This window comes from Gasterosteus aculeatus, chromosome 3 (assembly GCF_964276395.1).
Source record: "Gasterosteus aculeatus chromosome 3, fGasAcu3.hap1.1, whole genome shotgun sequence".
Taxonomy (NCBI): domain Eukaryota; kingdom Metazoa; phylum Chordata; class Actinopteri; order Perciformes; family Gasterosteidae; genus Gasterosteus; species Gasterosteus aculeatus.
The window spans coordinates 17665937-17689290 of NC_135690.1; the positions used below are offsets into that span (position 1 = coordinate 17665937).

Here is a 23354-nt window from a genome sequence, read left to right on the forward strand (position 1 = left end):
AAACGGCCAAAGCAGGCGAGGAACAAAGCTCGTTGTTCTGCGAATAAAGAGAGTCAAAAACACACATAATATTCCGTTGAATCTGCCAGCTAGCGTTGCATGGTGATATTTGTACCGTATGAGATGAGTCATCCCACATAATGGTTGAAGGCTTTGAAATAAAACAGTGAAAAAACACCCTGGTGAGAGAAATTGGTATTCTAACAGCGCCCCCCCCTCCCACTTCCAACTGATGATAATCTGTATTCACACAGCCTGCCATGTCAGATGAAAGCCTTCAATTAGCAGTCAGCTCTATTCAGTATTTCCCATCGTGCCGCCACTCTTTACATTCTCTGACGGCGCCCAAAGGCTGCTGCCGGTCCGGCGCTTACACAAACCACTCCCGGGGAGAATGTGAGGAGCCCCGCTGTGAACAAAGTGGGAAAACAAGTGTTTTGTGGAAATTAGCCGTTCGCCTTCTAATGCCCGGCGCTCCCTACCTCGGGGCTGCAGATGTGAGGGGGGGGGGGGTTGAAGTGTCATCCTTTCGGTCTTAACCCCCGGATGAGAACTCCAGACTCCGGCGGAGAGATGAAACGGCTCCGATGCTTTGATTTGTGGCTTCACGCCGGAGCGCGGTCTTCACAGGCCCCTCAGCGTGAGGCGTGTTCCGTCACCAGGTGTTCTCCAGCCACTGACTGAATTGGATTCACAGTCGGCGCGTTCAAAACAATGCAAGCAGCGGCGGCCTTAATGCACTTCAGGCGCATCCGTCTGAGCGTGATGGTATTAGCTTGGTAGTCGTGAGGGTGGCGTGGCGCTCATGGTGACAGGCATTGCCCCGGGAAACTCTTTTCTGGAGATAATAAAGCATCAGCTGGAGGCCTCGTCTCCTGCAACTCAATAACCAAATTCATAGCGAGATGGCGAGGAGCGTCCCAGTTCCTTTGTGAGCTAATAAACTGCACCAGTGCGAGTGCTTTCCATGCAGTGTGATTATTAATAGTATTGTGCAGTAGTAAGAGGGGGGGGGGGGGGGGGGGGGTTGCACATAAAGGAACATATTTTCAAAGCCAAAAGCAGGCCAGTGGGAGGTTGTTTTCAATGAAAGAGAGCTAAAGGCCAGTCGGCAGAGACCCCGCTTCGTCTCAGTCCACGTGTCCTGCTGGGCCGGCCCAATAGCGCTCCGGGTCAGCGGGATTTGTTCCGGACCCCCGATGGAGGAGCAGAATTGAAACAAAAAATTAAATCCTGTTTCATAGAACGTGGTGCATTCATGGAAATATTATGTAAACACGCCGACACCAAAACTGACAAAGACCTGTGGGATAACGTGTAGATATAACACTACGCAAGCAACAAATGTCATCACTTTGCCAATGTACAAATAATTACAGCAACTGATTTATTTTCGCGTTTATCGGTTGAAAAACACCAAACAGTGGATGTTTTTCCAAATGGTCTCACATGCTGATTTGTTTTCTGATTCATATAATTGAAGTGAACAGGTTCTTGGACAAAACGGGCAATATGACGACAACTCTCAAACAAATCCACTGATTAATTGATAATAAAAGGGGTGATAATAGAAGATAATAGAAGAATCACCCCTGGTGATTGTCATTATGTCAATAAGGACATTTTCTGATGTTACATACCACAATAAGCCAAACGTGTAACAAACTGATAAAATAACTTAAAGCGATGTTCCACTTAATGTATTCATTGAATTGTCTTTGTTTATAAAAAAAACATCGGAAAGTTTAGCTAGGCGGTGAGTTCTTTAACCGGACCTGACGTCATTCAATATTTTATCAAGCTGCACACCGGAAGTCCGCGTTGTTTTATTTAGCGTCTTAAGAACACGTCCCATTCATTTAATATTATCCCATTTCCTACGTTTGATAGGTCGACTTACTTATAGTGATCCTGACTTTATGCATCGATATGAAGCGTCTGCCCCTCCGGGGGGGAATGGGGGGGGGCGCGCTTTGTTTCGCTACCTGAGAGCAGAGAGAACCGGAAGCTGCTGGTTGCACCAATCACGTGAGAGGTTACTCGGAAGCCCCGCCCAGACAATACAGACAGCAGGACAGATCGCTGGAAATACACTGCCGCATATTCTGACTTTTAGGATAGATGGATTTTATTAATATTTTTATTTAGAAGTTTGCCCAAACAAGACCGACGTCGAGGCAGGTGTGTTCAGACCCCGCGTGGAGGACTTGATAGTGCTGCATAGCACAGTATCGGTGCTCCGACCGTGTTAGCCACACTTAGCAAGGTGTCAGATGCTAACCGAGTTAACGTTACCTAACGATTGTGACAGCCCGGCTCGGCAGTACGAAAAGTGTTTTGTGAGCGTAACGTAACGACAAATCGCTGTTGAGCATCTGTTTGTACTCGTTGTTCATCGACAAGGCAACCAAGTCCGACGTGTTTGTATCCGTTAGCAACGCTGTCAGGTTGAAATTCAAGCTAGCAATAGAGCACTGCGTTACCTGCTACGTAAACCACAACATCCACCAAACTGGACAAAACTTTGGATTTTGTGGGGTTTAAATCGGCCTCGACGGGTTCGCTGACCCCCCAGAAGAAGATGAAGAAGAGGAAGGAGCTGAACGCCTTGATCGGACTCGGGGACAGCAAGAGGAAGAAGACCAAAAAGGGGACAGGACACCGCCTCCTGCGAACCGAGCCGCCGGACTCCGAGTCCGAGTCCAGCTCGGACGACGACGAGTTCAGCGGCATGAGCAGCGGGGCGCACGCCGGCAAGTGAGTGCTCTTCATCTGTAATCAAAGGTCGTGTTCTTCAGAGTCGAAAGGCACCTTTTCCCCCCTGCTGCTTGATGTCAGTGTGCAGTGCTACGCGTGGCATGATCATTTAAATGACGACATATTCCACATTCCAAAGCATCATTATTCGTCAGTAACCCTCATAATTCCCGTGACACTGAATGCAGCCTTCTGACCACACCGGCTTCATTAATCCTGAACGGGCCTGCAGATGCAATGTCTTTACGTTATGTGTTGCTTGTGCCCTCAGGAGAAGCTACACGCAGTGCTGCAATGTGTGCTACCCCTTGTTCCTGTTCGTCATACTCGCCGCCTGCGTCACGGCCTGTGCTGGACTCCTATGGATGCAGATCGCCCTGAAAGAAGACCTGGACTCGCTGAAAGCAAAGCTGCATAGCAGTAAGACTCGCCGTCACACACAAACACACGCCGTTACCTTGGGATGGGTCATAGAAAGCTGACCCGCTACTTTACATCCTAGTGGCACATGCATTGCTTTGGTCTCTGTCTCTGCTTTTAACTCACTATACTGTTTGTATAACAGTGGAATCCAGCCAGAAGGTGTCATCCAGTGAAATACCGAAGCTGAGTGAGGACCTGAAAAACAAGGACCGGAAGCTCGACGACATTGAGAACGGGGACAGAGGGTTGAGCAAGCTCTGGTCCAACCTAACAGAAATGAACAGAAAGGTCAGTGGGTTTTGTCGCTAAAAAACTACCTCAACGTACATATTCTCACACCCCATCAAGAGCTCATGATGAAGTGGAATTGGTGTTAATTTGCAGCACGGGTTTTCTTTGGTAGTAGCTCAATAGAGTGGCACTTCTCCGTAAGAGGCGTAACTGAATATTCTGTATCATCTTACTCCTGCAGATCAGTTTGCTGGACTCCGCAGTAACCCATCTGAAGGCCAACTTGAAATCAGCTGCTGACTTAGTCAGCCTTCCCACTACGGTTGAAGAGCTTGAAAAGGTGACAACGCAGAAAAGTGGAACGAAAGGAGAAATTCCATTCGAGAATCTCTATGTTTTGTATTTGTATAAAATAGTATAAAACTGACCTACAAGTATTTTTCTCTTCCAGAGTGTTGCTAAAATCGGCAGCACACTAACAAGTGTGCAGCATGATGTGAAGACCATGCAGGATGCGCTTGAGAATCGGAACAAAGATGAAGAGTTGAAGAAGACGACGGTATATTAAACAGTTGTCTTTACTCCGAACGGCTGATTTGGTCAAATAACAATAGTATATAGTATGTCAGGGTTTGAGTTTGAGTTCATTCAATCGTCTATTTCTATCTGGGAATGAAGCATCACAGGGGTGATAAATGTAACATAACTGTGTTAAACAAGTGAAATGTCCACACAGACGTTTAGGCTGATGACATCATGGCAGACCGACCTGTTGCTGTGTTTCCGTTGTCAATAGTGTACCAGGCTGCAATTGTTTTTTTTCCATCAGCAGCGACCATGGATCTTTCATTTGTCATAGTTAATATTTTTCCTTTTTTATTTACATCTCAAATCTAGCCGGAGGCTGCTTTGCTCATTTATTATTCATGCATAAGTGTATGGTGAGCTCACCGAGTGCGTTTTCCTTACGTTCAAAGAGTTGATCTGCTCAACTAAAGCACAAATGTCAACTTTGCCGCTGCCTGTCTGTTTTATATATGTTTATCTGCACATTTGTGAATGTTCCCACGGTGGTTGTCAGGCTAACATCGACTCAGCCGGCGGTTCTGTCATTTCTTGGATCCATGCGTTGGGTTTTCATTCATAATTCATGAAACGAGTGCCAATCTATTTCGGGAGCTTGAAAGCTGGCGTTTGCTGTGCGAAAACTAGGTCAGATATCTGAGAGAACTGCAGAAAGTTTCCTCTGCTTTTATTTTTTTCATAAGCAAAATAGGATCTGTAAATAATAACACAGGGTTGTGTATTTTTTACGCTGCGACCTTTCAGCTGATGTCTCGGTGATAAATTTCCGGCTGGCTGAGATCTCAGTAGTTTTGTACCTTTTTGGATCGTCAAATGTCATTGAACGCTAAGCTGCACTTTGCTTTACGAATGTTGTTTTTGTTGCCGCAGGACCTCGCGGACCTGAGAATGGCGGTGAGCGAGGCGAACCAGACGGAGGAGCTGCGCCATGCGCGGACCGACGAGCGCGTCCACGGCCTCCTCTCTGCGGTGGCAGATCTTCAGCAGCGCGTGTCGTCGTTGGAGAACGGGTCGCAGCACAGCGTGAGCAGCGTGACGCCTCATCACCACCACCGGGGACCCTGGTCGGCAACCGATTTGTGTGTTTCACATGTGATCCTTCATCTGCTTTACAGTCAAAGAGCCCCAGTGAAAGTCCGGCGACCGAAGCCACAAAAGAAGCCGCGACCACCAACGCAACACCTGGCGACGTGCAAGGTGCCGTGTGCGAAAAGCTGCTCGTCCCGGCGTGCTTCTCCGCCCCTGCGTTTTATCTCACTGCGTGTTTTTCTCCTTGATTTGCACAGAGGTGTCCACACCACTGACGGAGCCTCAGACGAGCCGACGGCCACGCTTCGCAACTCCGAACCGCTCCAAGAGAAACGCTGAGACAACGTGTCCACAGATGTTGTTCCTGTCTGGGGTCAATTCTCTGAAAGGTGCAAACTACAAATCACGTTTGATTTGTCACCGTTCATTAAAGGAATATATTTGGGAAAATATATATATTTGCTTCATTGCCGAGGTCAAAACAACATTCGAGTTTATCCAGTATCCTCTGGTTGCTTAGCAACCTCAATTCAATCAGATTAGACTGACATACTTTTGGTTTGAGTATTAAGTGTCGCTCCTAACGTGCATTTTCCTCATAGAAGAACCGTTTTATTTTGATCGTTTCTGAATGACGACTATTCGTTTCAGACCTGGAGGACGTCTTCCTGCAGAAAGGCGTCGGACGCGACGCCCTCGGGTTTGACTTTCGCAGCCTGAGAAAAGTTTTTAGAACGTCGACCCCCGACGCGCGCACCATGGCGTGTTTTGACAGCGACGGAAACAAGAGGTACTCGCTGGCGGAGCTGAGGGCGGCCGCAGGTTTGTGAGCACGACGGACAGTATTGATTACCCGGCGGGGTCCGGGAGTTTGAAGTTCCTGACCCCTTTTCTGTAATTGCTGCACCTTTTGTGAACTGATTGTTACGGATTGTGGAGCGCTGGCATCCCTCATACTCACTGCCCGGGTTCAACACAACCTCATTCACAAAACACCTGAATGCACAATAGTCTGCTCTTCTTTTTAGATGATTCTACAGTCATTTTACATGAAATATACCGTATGTGTATCATTCTGATTTTTTCCAGGCCTCAGTTCTCAGACTTGTTTTCCTGCACCTTTTTTTGATTTTGTTCCATTTAGTTTCCAGTCTGTCAAACGTTGACGTCAGATGTTTGTGTATTTAGCTTCTGCGGAGGCGAACATTGTCTGTCTACTTCTCCACCCATCAACACCTTAACTGAGGTAGAATTTTAGAAATGGTTAAGAATTCTTTTTTGTGTTGTTTTTTTGGTTTTTAGTTTGATTCCAAACTTTACTGAATCACAGCTTTGAGCATAAGCGTGAGGATCTATATTTACTCTTTTCCAGATGTCTTTTCTCTTATTTTCAGTTAGTTGCTACATCCTGATTGTGTTTAGTTTCTCTTGTTTCGTTTCTATTTTGGCATCTTTCAGTTGTACAAGTTTTGAAGGGCTATGAACACTTTGAATCATTGAGTTTTAGAAGTCATAACTCATATGTAGCAATAACATGACTTAGATATAGCTTGTCTAAAATGACCATAGACAGGCACACCTCAGTGTGGAACAGGTAGTACAAGAGGCACTGACCATCAATCTTTACTTGATCCATTTTATTCCATTTTTATGGGCTTAATGATGGTGTATTATTATATAACAAATGTGTCATACTCATTGTGTATTCTGTAAAAATGGTATAAATGTATTCTCAGAAATGATCTTGTTAAGAAGGTTGGGGTTTTAATCTTAACACTGTACATTTTTTAAATAATTCTGTTGTAATTTGCATGTTGCTTATAATGTGACATGAAAACATTATTTATAAACTTAACATAGTCGACGACGTGTTTTTGCAGGACAATGTAACCGCTCCGTGACATAGCGCTGCTGTACTGGGGGACATTTTATGAATGTGGTTTGTGTGAACACCAACGAATAAACAAAAGTTAAAAGGTTTGATTTGTCGTCCAACTTTAAGTCATCAACTGAGAAATCTTGTCCCAACACTGGTTTACAATAACGCTTCACATCACATTTAATCCAGTCTGAAATACACCAAAGTGTGTGTGGAGAGGAAGCTTTTACAGAAATATTTACAAAGAGACAAACACACACACGCGGGCGAATAAATGAGCTTTAGAGAGGTTTAGGCCAGTGCCCCTTTAGCCCTCCAGTCCTGGGCCAGCAGCCCCAGCAGCACCTCTTCATCCTCCTCCTCCTCCTCATCTTCATCATCATCGCCATCTACCTCCATGGGTTCCTCCTCACTGGGCACCACCTTGCTCTTCGCCACATCGCGCTTGTCCCTCAGCACCTCCACGCGCCTGTAGCACTCGATCTGCTCATCGATTTCGTCGATCTGCCGATCGAAGCGGCCCTCCTCGTCGTCCTCCGCCACGATGGCTTCCGATTTGGTGTTCACCTGTCGGATCTCCTTCTGAAACTCCTCCCACTCCTTGTCCATCTGGTCTTTGGGCGCGTCGACCTTGCGCACCTTGGCGTCCCTCACGGGGTCGTCGAAGAAGCCCTCCGGCAGCGCCTCGGCGGTGTTGTCCTTCTTCTCCGCGCTCTTCTCCTGCACGTCCGCTTTCAGGACGGAGCCCGAGTGGGAGATGGCGGGCGCGGACGGGATGGAGCTGTCAAAGAAGTCGTCGGGTAGTCCCGCAGATTCCGTTTTTTGAGGAGGGGGGTCTGTGGTTCCCGCGGGACCTGCCTCGCCGGCATCATCTTCGTCATCGTCGCCATAAACTCCGGCCAGCAGACTCAGGCCAGCGGATTTCTCAGTGGAAGCGGTTCCCTTCTTGCCGGGGTTCTCGAAGAAATCCCCTGGCAGCCCCGAGGGCGCAGACGCACCCGACGAGGGTTTCACCCGTTTCCCGCCGGCGTCCTCGTTTTCCTGCGCTTTCCTCTTCGCCGGTTGAGGCTGTGGTGTCACTGGGAGACTCTTTCCTTCCTTCAGCTCGAGAACTTTCTCTTTATGCGGTTTTCCGAGAACATGCGCCGGCCAGAGTAGATCGGACTTTACTTGCACATTGCACAGGATACAACTGAGGTGCCCGAGACTGTTGTACTTGGCGAAAGGAGACTCGACGCGCTTCTTGTCCGTTGTTTGTCTTTGTTTTGCCCTCATCAGACGACGCAGTTCCTCTTGATTCACGATTTTCTTCCCCTTCTTTGAGGACGCCATTCTTGAAAACAACGCAGCTCGCTAGCTGGCTCGCTAGCTACTTTCCTTCGGCTGAGTCCAAACGCGTCCCACTCTGATGACGTAAACGGCACAAACTCGCGCTCAAACTGCGCGTCGAGGAATAGTATCGCGAGAGTTATCGCTCGCAGAAAGCTAATGCTAGCCGAGTTGTTAGCTCAGAAGGTTTATTGTACGGTCCGGTCGTCCGCCTGAATTTTGCCGCAAAGCGAATACCATAAAACGTGAATCCAAAGAGCGGACGACGATGTAGTCGTTTGTCATTCGTTTAAATTCGTTGCAGTCTGTGGTATTAGCGTTTGTGTGTTCTGTTGTGTTATTTTCTGATTTTCATCGCCGCACCCTCCGTATTATTATTATTATTTTATTGTGGGCTAGCTAGCGAACGTTTTCCCGGAGCTAATGCTAATGCTGCCCGAGGAGCAGCAGGTGTAACGCTATTCCAATAACGGGAGGCATCGGAGCAGCTACTCGGAAGCATCGCTGTTGTCTCAAAGTGCTCCGCAGCTCATTTTAATTCTATTTCCCATTCGGATTTGATGCAACGTCTTCCCCAGAATCCGTTATCGCAATAACGTTGTTTAATTAACGTTAGCCAGTGAGCGCCCGGCGGCCACCATGACGGGTGAGAAGATACGCACCGTCCGAAAGGACCACAACAAACCAAACAAAAATGAGGACATAATGGACACGTGCGACGACGCCTCGAACGGGACCGTCCCGAACGGTACCGGGAACCATTTCAGGTCCAACAAGGTCGTCCAGAAAGCTGCCAGAACCTCGGCGCTGCAGCAGCAGCAGCAGCAGCATCAGCACCACAACGCGAACAACATCAACGGAAACCCGCCCGCGGTCGGCGGCGTCGTCCACGACCACAACAAGAACCCGATCATCCTGAGCAGCGAGGACTTGGACTTCCCGGTGCACGAGTGCGTGTTCAAGGGGGACGTGCGTCGGCTCTCCTCTCTCATCAGGACCCGCAGCATCTCGCAGAAAGACGTGCACGGTGAGTGTTACTGATGTTACCGATTACCTGCTGGATCTTTCCCGTTTGTTTGTTCGAATCGTGGCGCATGACGGGTCCCTCTTATCACATGTGGGGTTGTTGATGTGAATATTCTAATATTGTAATTTCAGGGAACACGCCTCTTCACTTGGCTGTGATGATGGGCGCCAAAGGTAAAAAACGATTTTATCTCCATGTGAAGTTTAACAGGTTACTCTGTACAATGACATTCTTATTTTGCTATGCCCTCCTTCCACATAGCTACAGCTACAAAATAAAAAAGAGTAATATATATATGTATAAATATGTGCATGTGTCAGGCATACAGAGAATTAACCAAGTATCCTCCAATAATCTTGATATTGATAATCTACCCGTGTTGGGCTTCGAGCCCTGGAAGTTACACTAAATGTGCCGTCATTGCATTTCAACTGTGATAACGAGGCTTTGGGGGAAAGAGCGGTTGAGATCCTCATAAAGAGCTTTTTTACAATCACTTCAGTTCTCCTTCCTCTTTCGAAGGACCCATTATCATGCAGCACTTATCGTAGCATTTAGCGTCCTGATTGGTTATTATTCGACAGTACTGTTAGTACAACATCGATGTGTTCTGGGATTTATTCCCCGACATCAAATTTCTTTTTGAAAGAAAAGGGTCGACCTCTCCATGAGATCACTGACCCTTTAATTCGGTGTGATGATTCTCCTGAAGAATCGGCATCAACTTCTGACTCCCAACGGAGCTCGGAAAAGGCAAAGTTTCCTCTGACGAGACGAAAACAAATGATGAGTCTGTTGACTGACAGCATCTCAACCGCAGCATCACTGCTGAGCGCAACGTTCTCCCATTACAGGGGAGTTAAACATTACACACAGTTTTCATTTGTCAATGAGCCCAACTTTTTAATAAATTCAGTCAACTAAAGCTGATGAAATATTCCCATCCCCTATTTGTCTTCTTGTCTCTGGCCGTCACTGAGAGAATGACCTGCCAACCTTTTTGTAAAAAATAAAATAAATCTAATGGAGAGCTATTTTTATCAAATGATCAAACGTAATTTGCCAATATTAGTGAATTAGAAGTGAGGCAGTATACCTAGATGCTGATTTCATGCAATGCAGCTAATTTATAAGGAAATTGACACTTTGTTTTGAGTATATAGGCCAGTATCCCAAATTAGGGATTTACAATCTGTACAATGTAGAGAACCTCGATCCTAAAACACCCAAGTAGTAGTAGAGTAATCGTGGAAAGTAGGAAGTATCTCGCCTCCAGTCCGGAAGAGGTCGTAGTAGTTGATGGTTTTACTGAGGACGCTCACCGTAATATCGTCAACCTTTTAACCTTTTTGTATTTGACATGGCCGCTCAAAACAACCTGGAAAGAAAAATAGAAACAAACGGAATTTACAAAAGCCCCTTTGTCTGTAACACGAGCCTGCGTTTCTCTTTCAGAGTGCGCCCTCCTTCTACTGGCCCATAATGCTCCTGTGAAGATAAAGAACGCTCAGGGATGGAGTCCTCTAGCCGAGGCCATCAGCTACGGGGACCGGCAGATGAGTGAGTAGCGTCCTCTGATCCGCTGTCTCGGGGGTGGAACGTTATGTTGGGTGTGACTGGCGGGTCAGTGGATCGGGCCACGTTTAGTCATTCGGGCTTCGGGCTCCGCTCTTGTGGGGGCGGTGTGTTCAGGAACTACCGTGTTCGGCTGAATTATTCAGCTTTTTTGTGTTTTTCCAATGAAGAAGAAACTAGCGATTTTATTACTTCGTTGATACCAATTTCATTTCCAGAGCTTTTTTTTTTTTAGTTTTGGAGTCCGTTCGTAAGCTCTCTGCACATGGAGGGGGGGGGTCAAACCAGCTTTGGTGCCCCCACTTGAAATCAGTGGACATTTGAAGGCCCGTAATGGGTCATCTATATTTGTTCAAAGTCGCTCCAGCTAAAAAGCTAAAAGTGGGGATTTTCTCTGAGCGCTGGTCGTCCAGATGGGCTGGAACGCAGCCGCCGTGGCGGCTTAGTGTCAGGAGGCGCTTAGCTCGCCGCCCGCTCACTCCGCTGCTTAATGGCGCTCCTGCTTTTAGATCCGGCGAGTCAGATGGCGTGAACGTGAAAGGCCCCCGTTAATGCCTCCGGGAAGCCACTGCTCTTTTTAAATGGGATGTCACGTTTGTACGCTTAACTAAAGATCATGGAAGATACAAAGGCCGGCTGGTGTCCAGTGAGCAGCTTCTGCTCTCGTCTGGATAAACCTCCGTGTCCGTGATGGAGGCCGTGAGGCTGTGAGGCCGGGACCTCGGGAAATGAGCCGCGGCCTGGTTGGTATGCGCCGGCGGTCCCCCCTCCCTGTCGTGGGACCGGGACCGGGAGTTCTGCTGTGAGAAGGTCACACCACTCACAAGGGGGAAGTGGATGGCGGGGTGTTTAGACCTCTGGCTAAATGAGACGCAGCCCACAGCGATTAGAGCAAAGGACAAATCGTGACCTTTTATTAAACGTCGGCCTTTTAGCTTTTTTTTTTTTTACCGCTGCAGTCGCCTCGGCGCTCGTCGCTTCTCCCGCTCGCACGTTGCGTCAGCAGCTCGCTGGATGCGGCGAGCGCCTCGTCAGCACTTCTCTGCTCGGCCAAGAAGAGCAGGACTCGCCTCGGATACGTTGGTTTGTTTGTGTCCGTCTGTCAGCCGGAGAGCTGAGCTTCCGTCCAATATCAACACATCGTGTGTGAGATCGATGCTCCATATATGACGTTGGCTGAGCTGGATTCAAGAACCGAACCTGTTTTCTCAGTCACAGCGATACTGCGGAAGCTGAAGCAGCAGTCCAGGGAGAGCGTGCAGGACAAGAGGCCCAAATTACTCAACGCCCTGAAGGAGGTGAGGAACGCGCCGCCCACAACTCGAGTCTCACCCAATCGTACTTAAATAAAAACCTCTGCAGGCTTCGATTTGACTTCGATATGACTTTAGTCCTCGAGTTTGCATAATAACTGCTGAAAGGCACAATGTGAAAATCTACTCTGCAACCTTTTCCCTTCGTCAGTATAAAACGTTTGTGTCTTCCGTAGCTGGGGGACTTTTATCTGGAGCTGCATTGGGACTTCCAGAGCTGGGGTGAGTTTGCCACACAAAAAAAACCAACACTTGATAACTGAAGGGAGCAGCGTAGTGCGAGTATTCACTCCCTCTTTGGCCTCTCAGTGCCTTTGCTGTCCCGGATGCTGCCGTCTGACGCCTGTAAAATCTACAAGCAGGGGATCAACATCAGGTACGAGTGTCCTCTGAGAGACTCGCCGCGGACATCCAGGTCGCCGACTTCTTTTAGATTTCAAAAGTAGGACGAAACCGTCCTCACGCAGCCCCCTCTCTCTCGCTCTCCTTAAATTTAGACTCGACACCACTCTCATAGACTTCAGCGACATGAAGTGTCAGCGCGGCGACCTCAGCTTCATCTTCAACGGCGAGGCCGCGCCCTCCCAGAGCTTCGTGGTTCTGGACAATGAGGCCAAAGTGTACCAAAGAATCCACCACGAGGTGAGTGAGCGTCGCCTCCTCTTCCTCCTCCTCTTCCTCCTTTAAGCGCCAGCCGCCTCACCGGCTTTGTCTCGCCCCCAAGGAGTCCGAGATGGAGACCGAGGAGGAGGTGGACATCCTGATGAGCAGCGACGTCTACTCGGCGACTCTGTCCACCAAGTCCATCTCCTTCGCACGCAGTCAGATCGGCTGGCTGTTCAGAGAGGACAAGACGGTACGTCCTTCACTGGGGGCGGCGGCATCGATAAAACACATTCACAGTGTGCGCTTATGACCCCCCCTCCTCCCCTCCACCTGCTGGCTGTCTGTGCAGGAGAAGATCGGAAACTTCCTGGCGGACTTCTACGCCGTGAACGGCCTGGTGCTGGAGTCGCGGAAGCGGCGGGAGCACTTGAGCGAGGAGGACATCTTGAGGAACAAAGCCATCATGGAGAGCCTGAGCAAAGGAGGCGGCATCAGCGAGCAGAGCTATGAGGTGAGGAACAAAGAGGAACAAAGAGCCGCGGCCCGATGACTGGACGTGCCGCTCACCGAAACTTGTCCCCGTCCCTCAGCCCGCGAGACGGCCGTCCCTCACGGCGCCGGCGCCCAACGCGGTTTCCTGGGAGGAGTACATCACTGCCGAGCAGGGAAAGTGAGTGTCTCCATCGGGGCTTTTTTCAGGAGATTCAGTGTAGATGTCGGGTATTAAATCCCCCCCCCCCCCCCCCCCCCAGGCCCCCTCATCTCGGCAGGGAGCTGGTGTGCAAAGAAAGCAAGAAGAACTTCAAAGCTAATGTAGCCATGAGCCAGGATTTCCCTCTGGGCATCGAGTCGTGAGTACATGTATATAAATAAGATGACATGGTCATGTAGATATCAGAGCCTGACAAACAGTGGAAGCTCTCGTTTTCTAAATGACCTATTTATTACTTTTAAGCCGTAATCCTCTGCTGATCGTCCATTTACGCGAGCTTTCTTAGTCTGGAGATAGAAGGGAGCAACACGCCACTACTTTTAATGACTATTGAGGTCCTACTAGAGGAAAAACATTATTACTGCGAAAAACCTGTATTTATGTAGAAGTGTTCAGAGAGGAAACGTGATCAGAGGTCGTTCTGAAGGATGAGGCGCGTTACACGAGGATGTTGCGTTTGGTAAAGACTGCAATATTCCCGGGACATTATGTCGTAAATTGCTTTATCTCCTCGACTGAGTGAGTCCTAATGGAGCTGGAGGAGGAGCTCAGCCTTTACTGTAGCTAATGGTTTTTTAACGTGATTTTCTCCTTCTGCGCTTTCTAATGTTAAAAATATGTTCTTACTTCTATTCGATGTAACGAATCATCTGAACGAGAGTTTTATATTGTTAATAAGACAATCCCAGTTACTGAGGTTACACCTTTTCAGTGCTTTCGTTGTGAGGATGTTAGCACAGCTAGCGGGGCTGCAAACGACTTGGTTATTTAGCTCTTAATATGAATATCTTAACTGCTGTTAACTCAACCGTGTTTCTATCTGAACTCGTAATTCAGGCCGTAACGAAGTTAAGATTCATTTACTCAATTAGTCATAAAATGGTGAATTGACAATGAAGATGACGCCTCAGAGGAATCAGATCTGACTCATCTTTTAAAGAATGAATCAACGTGATGATCCCCGCTGACTCCTCCCCCTCCCTCTGCAGGTTACTCAACGTGCTGGAGGTCATCGCCCCCTTCAAGCACTTCAACAAACTCCGGGAGTTCGTCCAGATGAAACTCCCCCCGGGGTTTCCCGTCAAACTGGGTACGTGTGCGATGCCGCCGTGAGCTCGGCGCCGACGACCACGGGGACTTAACGCGTTTTCTCTCCCCCTCGCAGACATCCCCGTCTTCCCCACCATCACGGCCACCGTCACCTTCCAGGAATTCCGCTACGACCAATTCGAAGAGTCTACTTTCGTCATCCCGGCCGAGTACAAAGAAGATCCCAGTCGCTTCCCCGACCTCTGACCTGTAAACACGTCTGATACAAACAGGAAGTGACCCGCTGGCTTGGAGAGGATTCCTGTATCGTTTCATTATATAATCTGTTTTTAAGAAAAGGGAACTGGTTTCAATAATGAGTTGATCTTTTCTTGCTGATGGATCCAAACAGCTGTTAGCACATCAGGCTCACGTGTAGATGCATATCTTCAGTTCCTCCGGCGACAACTTTCCATCACCACCATTTTAATATCTACTATTATCATCTCCAACGACTGATGCCTGAACCCTCCCAACCGCGCTGTCATCTGTAACTCATCAGGAAAGAAATATATAGCTGTATCCTCAGACTGAGCGTAACATTGATATATAAATGATGTGCTGTATATATGAACTCAAAGGAATGAAACGCTGTAGCAATACATTTCCACTGCGTAAGAATGTTTTGAACCAGCTGGGAGGAGAAGGGCTCACGACATGGAAGCGACCTGCTGCACCTTCGGCTCACGTTACCTCTCTGCTGTCACCGTGTCCGTCCTGATGGTGCAAGTGGAGACTGTGTGTGTGTGTGAGCCCAGATGGGATATCAGGTAAAGTGCTCCTAGTTTGATGCTGCACTGATGAGGTATATTTAAGGCACGCTGGTTCACCTGCATCTTTCAGCTGCATTCTGAGCATTTTGTGACGTTCCCTGCAGACTTATTGGTATTCAGATTAAAAGGGAACTGCTGAATGGTAACACTAACACTAAGGAACACTTTTTCGTGGTTACTGCGCGTTTATTTTTTATTCTGATGCGAGTAAACTGAAGTCCATATTGCTGGATCTCCGAAAAACTGTCCGGATGGCAAATAATGTGATGCATCGAGTTGATTCTAGCTTCATGTACTGCAACCATACCTACTTCACTTCCCTTTAAATAAAGCACCAGCATCATGTTTAAACTGACTGTGTGGCACTATTGCATATCGTACATACCCACATGTCTGCATTTAAAACGACCTACAACTAATTAGTTTCCTTTTTGATTTCAGTGCATCTGGTTAGTGGAGTTATTAACTTTCTTGACATCTTGGTTCTCCCAAATAGGCTTTATTATAAAAGAAATCCTTGATAAAACAAAACACTTTCTAATAACAAATGTATTTAACGGTTCGGAGAAGGAGAGGGGGGGGGGGGGGGAAGAGGCCTGAACAACACACCATGACACTAAACAAAAATGTAAAAGATCCAATATGTGAAAAAGTGACAACAAGCAAAGCAAAGCCTACTTCCAGTTTTAACCGACTACGTTCGTAGAGGCAGAAAGCGTGTGGGTGCTTTAAAGCAGTGTGACCACGTCGTCCGCGGGAAGAGCAGACGACTCTTCTGTGAGAAAAATCAGTTACATTTGACGCACACTTCACATTCGAGGTTTACCCCGAAAGGGGCGAGGGAGGGAAGGGAGGCGCAACATGTTTACAACCAAAAAGCGAGAGAGACAGAGGAGGACGGAACACCTAATCGCTGACGTCCATGTCCTCTTCGTGGTGATCGTCGGCGCCGTTAACTTTGGCCTGCTTCACAGGCCGCGACGTGCCGTTACCTTCTACAGACTGAGGAGACAAAGCAGAGTCGTCAGAATCCTTCCTGTCCTCCCTCTCCTTGCCGCTGTCATAGCCTTGTTCTTCCTCATCATAATCTCTGGTGACCTACGAAAGGAAAACCAATGGATGTGACGGTGTAGAGCAGCAAGAAGCCCCGGTGTGGTTTGAACCAGGACACCTCAGGGTAACTGTGTGTGAGACAATGTACTGACCTTCACGTCTCCTTTCTCTCCGTCGGACTTCCTCTCCCGCTCTCGTTCACGCTCTCGTTCCCGGTCTTTGTCCTTGCTTTTCTTTTTCTTGCTGACGGAGCGCTCGCGTTCGTCACGACTGCGGTCTTTGTCCCCCTTGCGATCCTTGTCCCTCTCCTTGTCCCTTTTCTTGTCCTTCTTGTGTCTGTGGAGGTTGGAGAACAAAAGATCAGGTGATTCTTTAAACTTGCCAGATGTACCAACACAAAAGATTTCATTTTTTCCTCATAATACGACAAAACGTTAAATCCTTTATATTTCATATAAACACCAACCTTCGAGGGGACGGAGACCTCTTTTTGGGAGGAGTTCGGGTGTGGCTCCGACTTTTCCTGCGTCTCCTGTGTATCAGGAGGGGACAGAAAGTGGATAATTAACAAAACAATTTTTTACATTAAAAAAATGTAAACTTAATTTGACTAAATAGTGACTTCCAGAAGATTTTTCAACCTCAGATGTTTTTTCCTCCAAAAGAACCTGACCTAACATTTACTACTTTTTCCTATTGTGAAGGTTTTGCACATATTTTGCCCCTTTGTTCACTTTTCCATGACATATTTTGACTTTATTTCCAAAAAATGTTCAACTCAACATATTTTAGGCCTAATAGTAAAAGACATTTTTTGACCTAATAACTACATTTTTTTCTGACCCAACAAATAAAAAATACATTAACCAATTTTTTTAAATTACTTTTTCTTTAAAAAAAACAAAAACATTTTTTGACCTAATCTTTTTTTAGAAACATCTAACGACATTTGTCTCAGCACATGAGACCTTCAGCTGAACTCACCGGTCCACGCTGTGAGACCTCCTGGCCGTGCTGTAGCTTTTGGGTGGCGTTTTGGATCTTCTTCTGCCTGAGTCGTCTTTTTTTCTGTCTCTGCGGACACATTTCAGAACTCAGACCGGCTCGATAACATCTCACGGCATAATTGGCATGGAGCCTTTGTGCAGCCGACCCACCTGGATCTGCTTGGAGATCTCTTGCTTTGGTCTCTGGTGTCGGTGTGTCTCCTGCGAGGGCTTTTGGAGCGCCTCTTGTTTCTGGAGATCGATCGTCGCCTTGATCTGCTCCTGGTTCTCCTGCAACCAGAAATTCACTCCATTTAACTTTGTCCCAGTACAACGAAAATCTTCTTCTCGACGTGTCTGATAATTAACAGAAGTCGCCACCTGTGTCTGGAACGGGATCTGGACCTCCTCCTCCTGGACCTGGACCTACTACGGGAGCGTTTCTTTTTGCTTTCCTTGTCTGCAGGACAGAAGCCAGCCATTTGTTAGTATTGTTGAGATACAACGTACAAAGGACATTTAGAAAAATGTGGAAAATTTGAACAATAAATCTTGTCAATATGTAATAAGAAACAGTCCCTCAAACATTAGCGCACTTACTTCCAGGTTCAATGGCAGCAGATATGAGCGACTGGGCCTCTCTGACTCTCTTCATGGCCTCCTCGATTTCTTTATTAGAAGCGTCCGCCTTCAGACTCGCACTCAGGTTCAAGCCTGCAGCCAAAGGATTCAGTCTGAAGGAAAGAATATTGGTTAGTTGACTCATCGCTGCTACAAACTCAAGATTTCTTTACGCTGTGATTTCAAACTGCATTCGGGCACAAAAGGAGCTTCTTGGACTTACTTTGGATCGGTCATGAACTTTAACAGCTGGTCAGCCGCCTGTAAAGGGAACAAAGCAGCAGTTGAAGAGATTAAAATGTCTGATGGTAAACACATGTTCACAGGTGAGTGACATTCATCAAAGCCTCTCACCTGTGGATTCATGTTGGCTCCTGGGAATCCAAATGCCGCCATTGCATCCATGTTCGGAACACCGAACGGGTTTCCTCCCATCTGCAACAAGAACAGACGCACACACGCGTTCGGATGTAAGCATATGGACGAGACCTTCTGTGTGTCCATGTACTCAAGCTGGTATTAATATCATTTCCATATTTTGACAGATTGGACGGCCATGTATTCACTGTCATCACCCATGAATCCTTTATGTTTATATTATTTGCAGGATATTATTGTTGAGTCTTACCCCGGGATTGGACATGGGGTTTGGCGTTGGAAGAAGTCCTCCTCCTGGCAGAATTCCCGCAACAGCGTTTGCTGGCGCCAACAGTGACAAAGCTTTAGCCTCATCGGGAATAGATCCTACAGAAGAATAAAAACAGGCATTAGCAGAGAACGACATATGCACACACAACTACAGAGAAGACACTTTGGAAAGGACAAACAAGTGTTCACACTGCAATTCCTCAAATAAGTTCAACAAAATAGTTACCTTAAAGATCAGAGTTCCCTTAATTCAACGTAATCATTGCAGTGAAATAACTATGGTGGAATATATCACACTACTCCAATGAACACTGCCAAGAATATATCACCTGAAAGTGTTTTTTAAGTCATGAACCAAACGTTAGCAAGCACAGCTGCTTCTCCAGTTGGGTGAGCCGTCATTTTTCATTAAGACGTTTACTGAAACAAGCGACTCACGCTGGCGGCTTCGCTACTAAAAGCACACAGAGAAAAATCGAGATACAAACAACAGAGAGAATTTTAGGGATTTGGCAAGAACACTATACAAGCTATCAGTGTTTACTTACCAAAAACACAAAAGTCAGAGCATATAGTGGTATATACTAAATGACAATAGCAGAATTCAGGGTGGGTAGCGTGTCTGCTGTACATCGTTATTCTAGAATCCTTACCTGACACTGCTTCACTTAACCAAACTTAGGCAGAGCACGACTGGTTTGATCAGTCGGCCACTGGCTACCACTCCAATTAAAAGACAATGGCATCATCTTTATCTGTATTTTGCCAGATATATATTTTTTAAATACCAAGACTGACAAATAAAACACCTTATTATTATCATCATCATCATCAACATCATCTCACAATGAAATCCACCCCCAAAACAACTCTTTCACAAAAAGACATGACGTAAAAACGGACACAATAATGACAACATGTAAATACAAGTGCACACTGAAGAGAGAAATTGCTGCAGGAGACAAAACTGTTGGATGGTATTTTCAGCAGGGCCTGGTATACAGGACTGGCTGAGCCAGGAAAAAGAACTGTAAAACACAACAACAAAAGAAGACCACTGTTAAAGAGAATATATTTGACCAACACAGTGTCATGTTGGATGGGCATCTTAAGACAACCTGGCTATTAAAGAAGACAACCAATCACAGGCTAGTGTTGCGTGGCTAAGAGGCTAAATTAGCTGCTCATATTGGGTAAGTATGTGTTAGCTGCTTGGACATTGTCTGATGAAGCAGTTATTAACACCCAGTGTCTTTGTTTTCACTTTTAAGAACAAACCCCGAATAACGATAGGCTTTAAAAAAAAAGGTTTCCTCCACACAACAGTTGACTTACATATTACATAGAAAAAGATAAGGCTGGCGAAACAACGGTTTTGGTTAACTTCTACTCTCAGCCAGAATCTAATTTGCAACCACTGAAATATTTAACGACAGGTCACAAATATTCCATTTGAATCCTTATAGTGAGTTCAAAAAACAAAAAGGGTTTCTGACATGAGTAAAAATTGCATTTGCTGAGGACTATTTTCTCTGGCGGACTTGTTTGGTGTGTGCGGGTACTTAGGCTGGGTGTTGTCAGTGACTGAGAATAAACAACAATGGCTGCGCTCATCATAACAGTGCAGCGGTGTGAGTCGATGATGCTCTTTTAGTCCTTCCGCGGGATAGAATAAGACTGGCCTTATCCGTTAAGGAACAATGCTTCCGCCGTAAAAGACCAAAGCAGCACCCAAAGGTGCTGCAAAACAAGCAGTGCTTCAGGCTACGTCCCTGCTATCTGACCCTCATACCTTCAACTAAACCACCTAGAAAAAAATAATTGGACAGAAGGAAGGGGAAAGAGAAGGCAGAGAAAGAATAGAGGACACAAAAACAGCGGGTGGGACTTGAATGCTTGCTGGCCTTTGCAAATGTCTACAATCCCCTGTTGGCAGGCAGAGGACCACTTTCAGCCATCAACGAGGGGGCTGCTTTTGCCTTCTTCACTACAAAAATCACACACACACACATACACACACACACACAAATAACAGAGAGAAGTTTAACAGAGGATAGTCCAATATGGGGGAGAAAATAAAATGCACATGGTTAAGAGTTTAAACAACTTCACTTCACTGCGGCGCCCACAGCTTGGCACTGTTCAACTCCTAATCTGTAAATGTCTGTCAGGTAGATTTCGGTATACTGCATTTTCTACATACAGAGCAAATGATTGTTTAGGCAGAGGCATATGCATGACACATATTATGTATTTGCCCAAAGAAATAAATACCAGTTTATTGACAGAATTGCATTGTGGTGGTAAAACAGACATGGGATGTGCTACAACAGTATACCGAAATCTGACAGTAGAGGTGTGTTGAACAACCTTTCATAGACAATGGGAAGGAATGGAATAAACAATACACTTCAAATTATCTTAAAAAGCTCATATAAACAGACTTGGATGAGTTGAATTGTGCAATTCACTAATGGGAGAGCCCAGGGGGGAATTCTTTCTCTTTTTTTTTTACTCTTTTACATTTTCACTATTCATGCCATTCAATCAACAAGTACCAGTCAGACGTGGAAATAATGACGTGACAAACCTTCTGCAAACGGGACCACAATCAACGCTCGGTCCACAAACACGGTGTTGGTCAGGTGTTGAGACACTCCGACGGACTCGGGCTCCTGGAACTTCACAAAGCACACCCGCGACGTCACCGGCATCTGAGAATCACTACAGAGGGAGGCACAAATATTATACCATGAAGCATGAGATAGAGAACCATCATCCAAACAATGCACCTTTTGTTTCTCCTTTCTTCTGATAATATAATGTTGTCAAATCACCACCACGGGCATCGTTTTGCAGCAAGTTGGCACAAACACAACACCGCTCAAAGAATGCAGCCACATACACAATAGTGCCATGATGATAACAAATGCACATTATTGACTATGCCGTAAAGCACGAGTTACTATGTGGAACTGAAGTTTATTTGAACGATTATCACATTTAATGGAGACTCATTTTCTGTGGATCTACTTTTGTGACGTAAAACGTGAAGGATTCCCAGACTCCTGTTTCTCAAACGTGAGAATGTGCTGCTGTTTTCTTTGTGTTTGAGAATTTGGTTTGTGGCCAACAAGTTATCAGAAGACCTCGCCATGACCATGAGGTCCAGGACATCTTGACTATAATTTTACCAAATGAATGAATATACTGATCTGCTACTCAATAATGAACAACGGGTTATGATGCACATCGTTAAAATCGTGATGGTTAAGGACTCTACACTCGAACAGCAGCAGAACCTTTTGATATATAACAAGAAAGAACTATAAATCCAACATGACTCGTCTCATCGTGAGGATTTTGTTTGGCATTTTCGTTATTTAACGCTATTTGCCGGGGAGAAGAACTCAAAACTCTCAAATGAACACGAGACGTTAAATTCCTCTCCCCGGTTTAGCATCCCGCTACTTTTAATTTGAACCGTCAATGCTAAATACAGATACAGGGGTCGTTTAAAGAAACGTCTGCGCAGGCTCACATTGAGAAACAACCGAGTGGGATTACGATGAACAGCGAGTGTAGCCCACTTGGGGGTTAGGTAACGTTAACGTTATTAAGCTACCGCTAGCTAGCACGGCGGTTAGCATGCTAGGCCCGCGGCGCGGCCTAGTCAGGCGGCCGTTGAATAAGGTCGACCTGAAAAACAGCTGAAAACAGCCCGATAATGGACATAATTTCACCACAATAGTCAACTCACTCCGGTGGAAACAACTTCAGTTCTTCGATAGTTCCCAAAAAGCCGAAGAGTGTTCTCATCTGCTCCGATGTTGTGCTCGGCGACACATTGGTCACCTGGACCACCTTCGTGGTGTAATTCATTTTACCGACTAAAAAACCGCTTCAACCGCTCGCCCGCCGTTAACTGCTCAAATTAAACGAAAGTCCGGGCTATCGGCTGGTGGGTAAAGCAGCTTGTTTAGAAGATAACTTGCGGACAAACGCTAAGAGTTAGCTATCGACTAACGTTACGTCAACAGGCTGTAGCATACCGCCGCCATATTGTGACTCGCGAGGAACTGCGCATGCGCACATCTGAACGGCGGCACTATGAAAACAAGGAGGGTTATTTGGAGCGTCACGTGTTAATTCCGGTTTCTTACTCTGTTTAGTGTCGCCTCATATTATCTATCGATCTAATATTAGCTTTCCACGTCAGCGCGCGCGACACCGATGCTACTTTGGAAAGGCTTCGACCTGAAACCAACCAACAGATGTCTCCCTTTCCTCTATGGATTATTTTATTATTATTATATTATTATTTTTGGCATCAAAGTGGAGGAAAGGAAAATATATCTATCTCTGCATGAATATATCTCATGTCGTTAGATTGTTTTTCTTTATTGTTTGTACACCTTTCTGAATAAATATTCGTCTAAGTTCATTATAGACCTTAGAAATAGAACACTTTAGCAAATAGCAAAGAATACTTAAACTTTATTTTTGCTCATCAGCAACATCAACATCCATGAAGACATTCTTTTTATGTGGTTGAAAACAAAAAGCAAAGAAGGGCAGTTTGAGTTGGTATGCTTTTATGAAACTGTATATATATATTACTGTTTTCCTGGGTGACAAACACATTTTTTCCCCACTATTGATTAAGGTTGGTGGACCACATTGGGGCATTTGGTCATGAAATGACTAAGCCCCTGTCT

General features: G+C 46.2%; 4 protein-coding genes across 6 annotated transcripts; 2 read left to right on the forward strand and 2 right to left on the reverse strand.

Annotated features, from left to right (window-relative positions):
• Nucleotides 1-1956: 1956 nt before the first annotated feature.
• Nucleotides 1957-7005, forward strand: efcab14 (EF-hand calcium binding domain 14). The gene is made up of 9 exons (XM_040171445.2): nt 1957-2757; nt 3029-3177; nt 3323-3468; nt 3653-3751; nt 3863-3970; nt 4867-5019; nt 5112-5193; nt 5283-5414; nt 5677-7005. The coding sequence occupies exons 1-9, from the start codon at nt 2582-2584 to the stop codon at nt 5853-5855; spliced, it is 1224 nt and encodes a 407-aa protein (XP_040027379.2). The 5' UTR covers nt 1957-2581; the 3' UTR covers nt 5856-7005.
• On the reverse strand, nt 6648-8236 carry znf830 (zinc finger protein 830). The gene has a single exon (XM_040171446.2). The coding sequence runs from the start codon at nt 8234-8236 to the stop codon at nt 7196-7198; it is 1041 nt and encodes a 346-aa protein (XP_040027380.2). The 3' UTR covers nt 6648-7195.
• On the forward strand, nt 7516-15679 carry LOC120816105 (ankyrin repeat domain-containing protein 13C). The gene is made up of 13 exons (XM_040171443.2): nt 7516-9260; nt 9392-9433; nt 10716-10820; nt 12048-12133; nt 12325-12370; nt 12458-12524; nt 12646-12790; nt 12873-13004; nt 13104-13265; nt 13345-13424; nt 13507-13605; nt 14456-14556; nt 14632-15679. Exons 1-13 carry the CDS (start codon nt 8873-8875, stop codon nt 14760-14762), a joined length of 1584 nt encoding a protein of 527 aa, XP_040027377.1. The 5' UTR covers nt 7516-8872; the 3' UTR covers nt 14763-15679.
• A 132-nt stretch (nt 15680-15811) lies between these two features.
• LOC120816108 (uncharacterized) lies at nt 15812-22809 on the reverse strand. 3 transcript variants are annotated; one of them, XM_078099878.1, is made up of 12 exons: nt 22397-22809; nt 21227-21360; nt 18617-18732; nt 18343-18423; nt 18212-18249; nt 17968-18101; nt 17749-17827; nt 17539-17658; nt 17366-17455; nt 16848-16913; nt 16534-16717; nt 15812-16330 (listed from the first exon to the last, which is right to left on the reverse strand). In XM_078099878.1, exons 1-12 carry the CDS (start codon nt 22516-22518, stop codon nt 16235-16237), a joined length of 1260 nt encoding a protein of 419 aa, XP_077956004.1. In that variant the 5' UTR covers nt 22519-22809; the 3' UTR covers nt 15812-16234. The 3 variants fall into 3 exon arrangements, with proteins under 3 accessions (XP_077956004.1, XP_040027381.2, XP_040027382.2); XM_040171447.2 differs by having other exon boundaries at nt 15812-16426; XM_040171448.2 differs by lacking the exons at nt 21227-21360; nt 22397-22809 and adding an exon at nt 18966-20957 and having other exon boundaries at nt 15812-16426.
• Nucleotides 22810-23354: the final 545 nt, after the last annotated feature.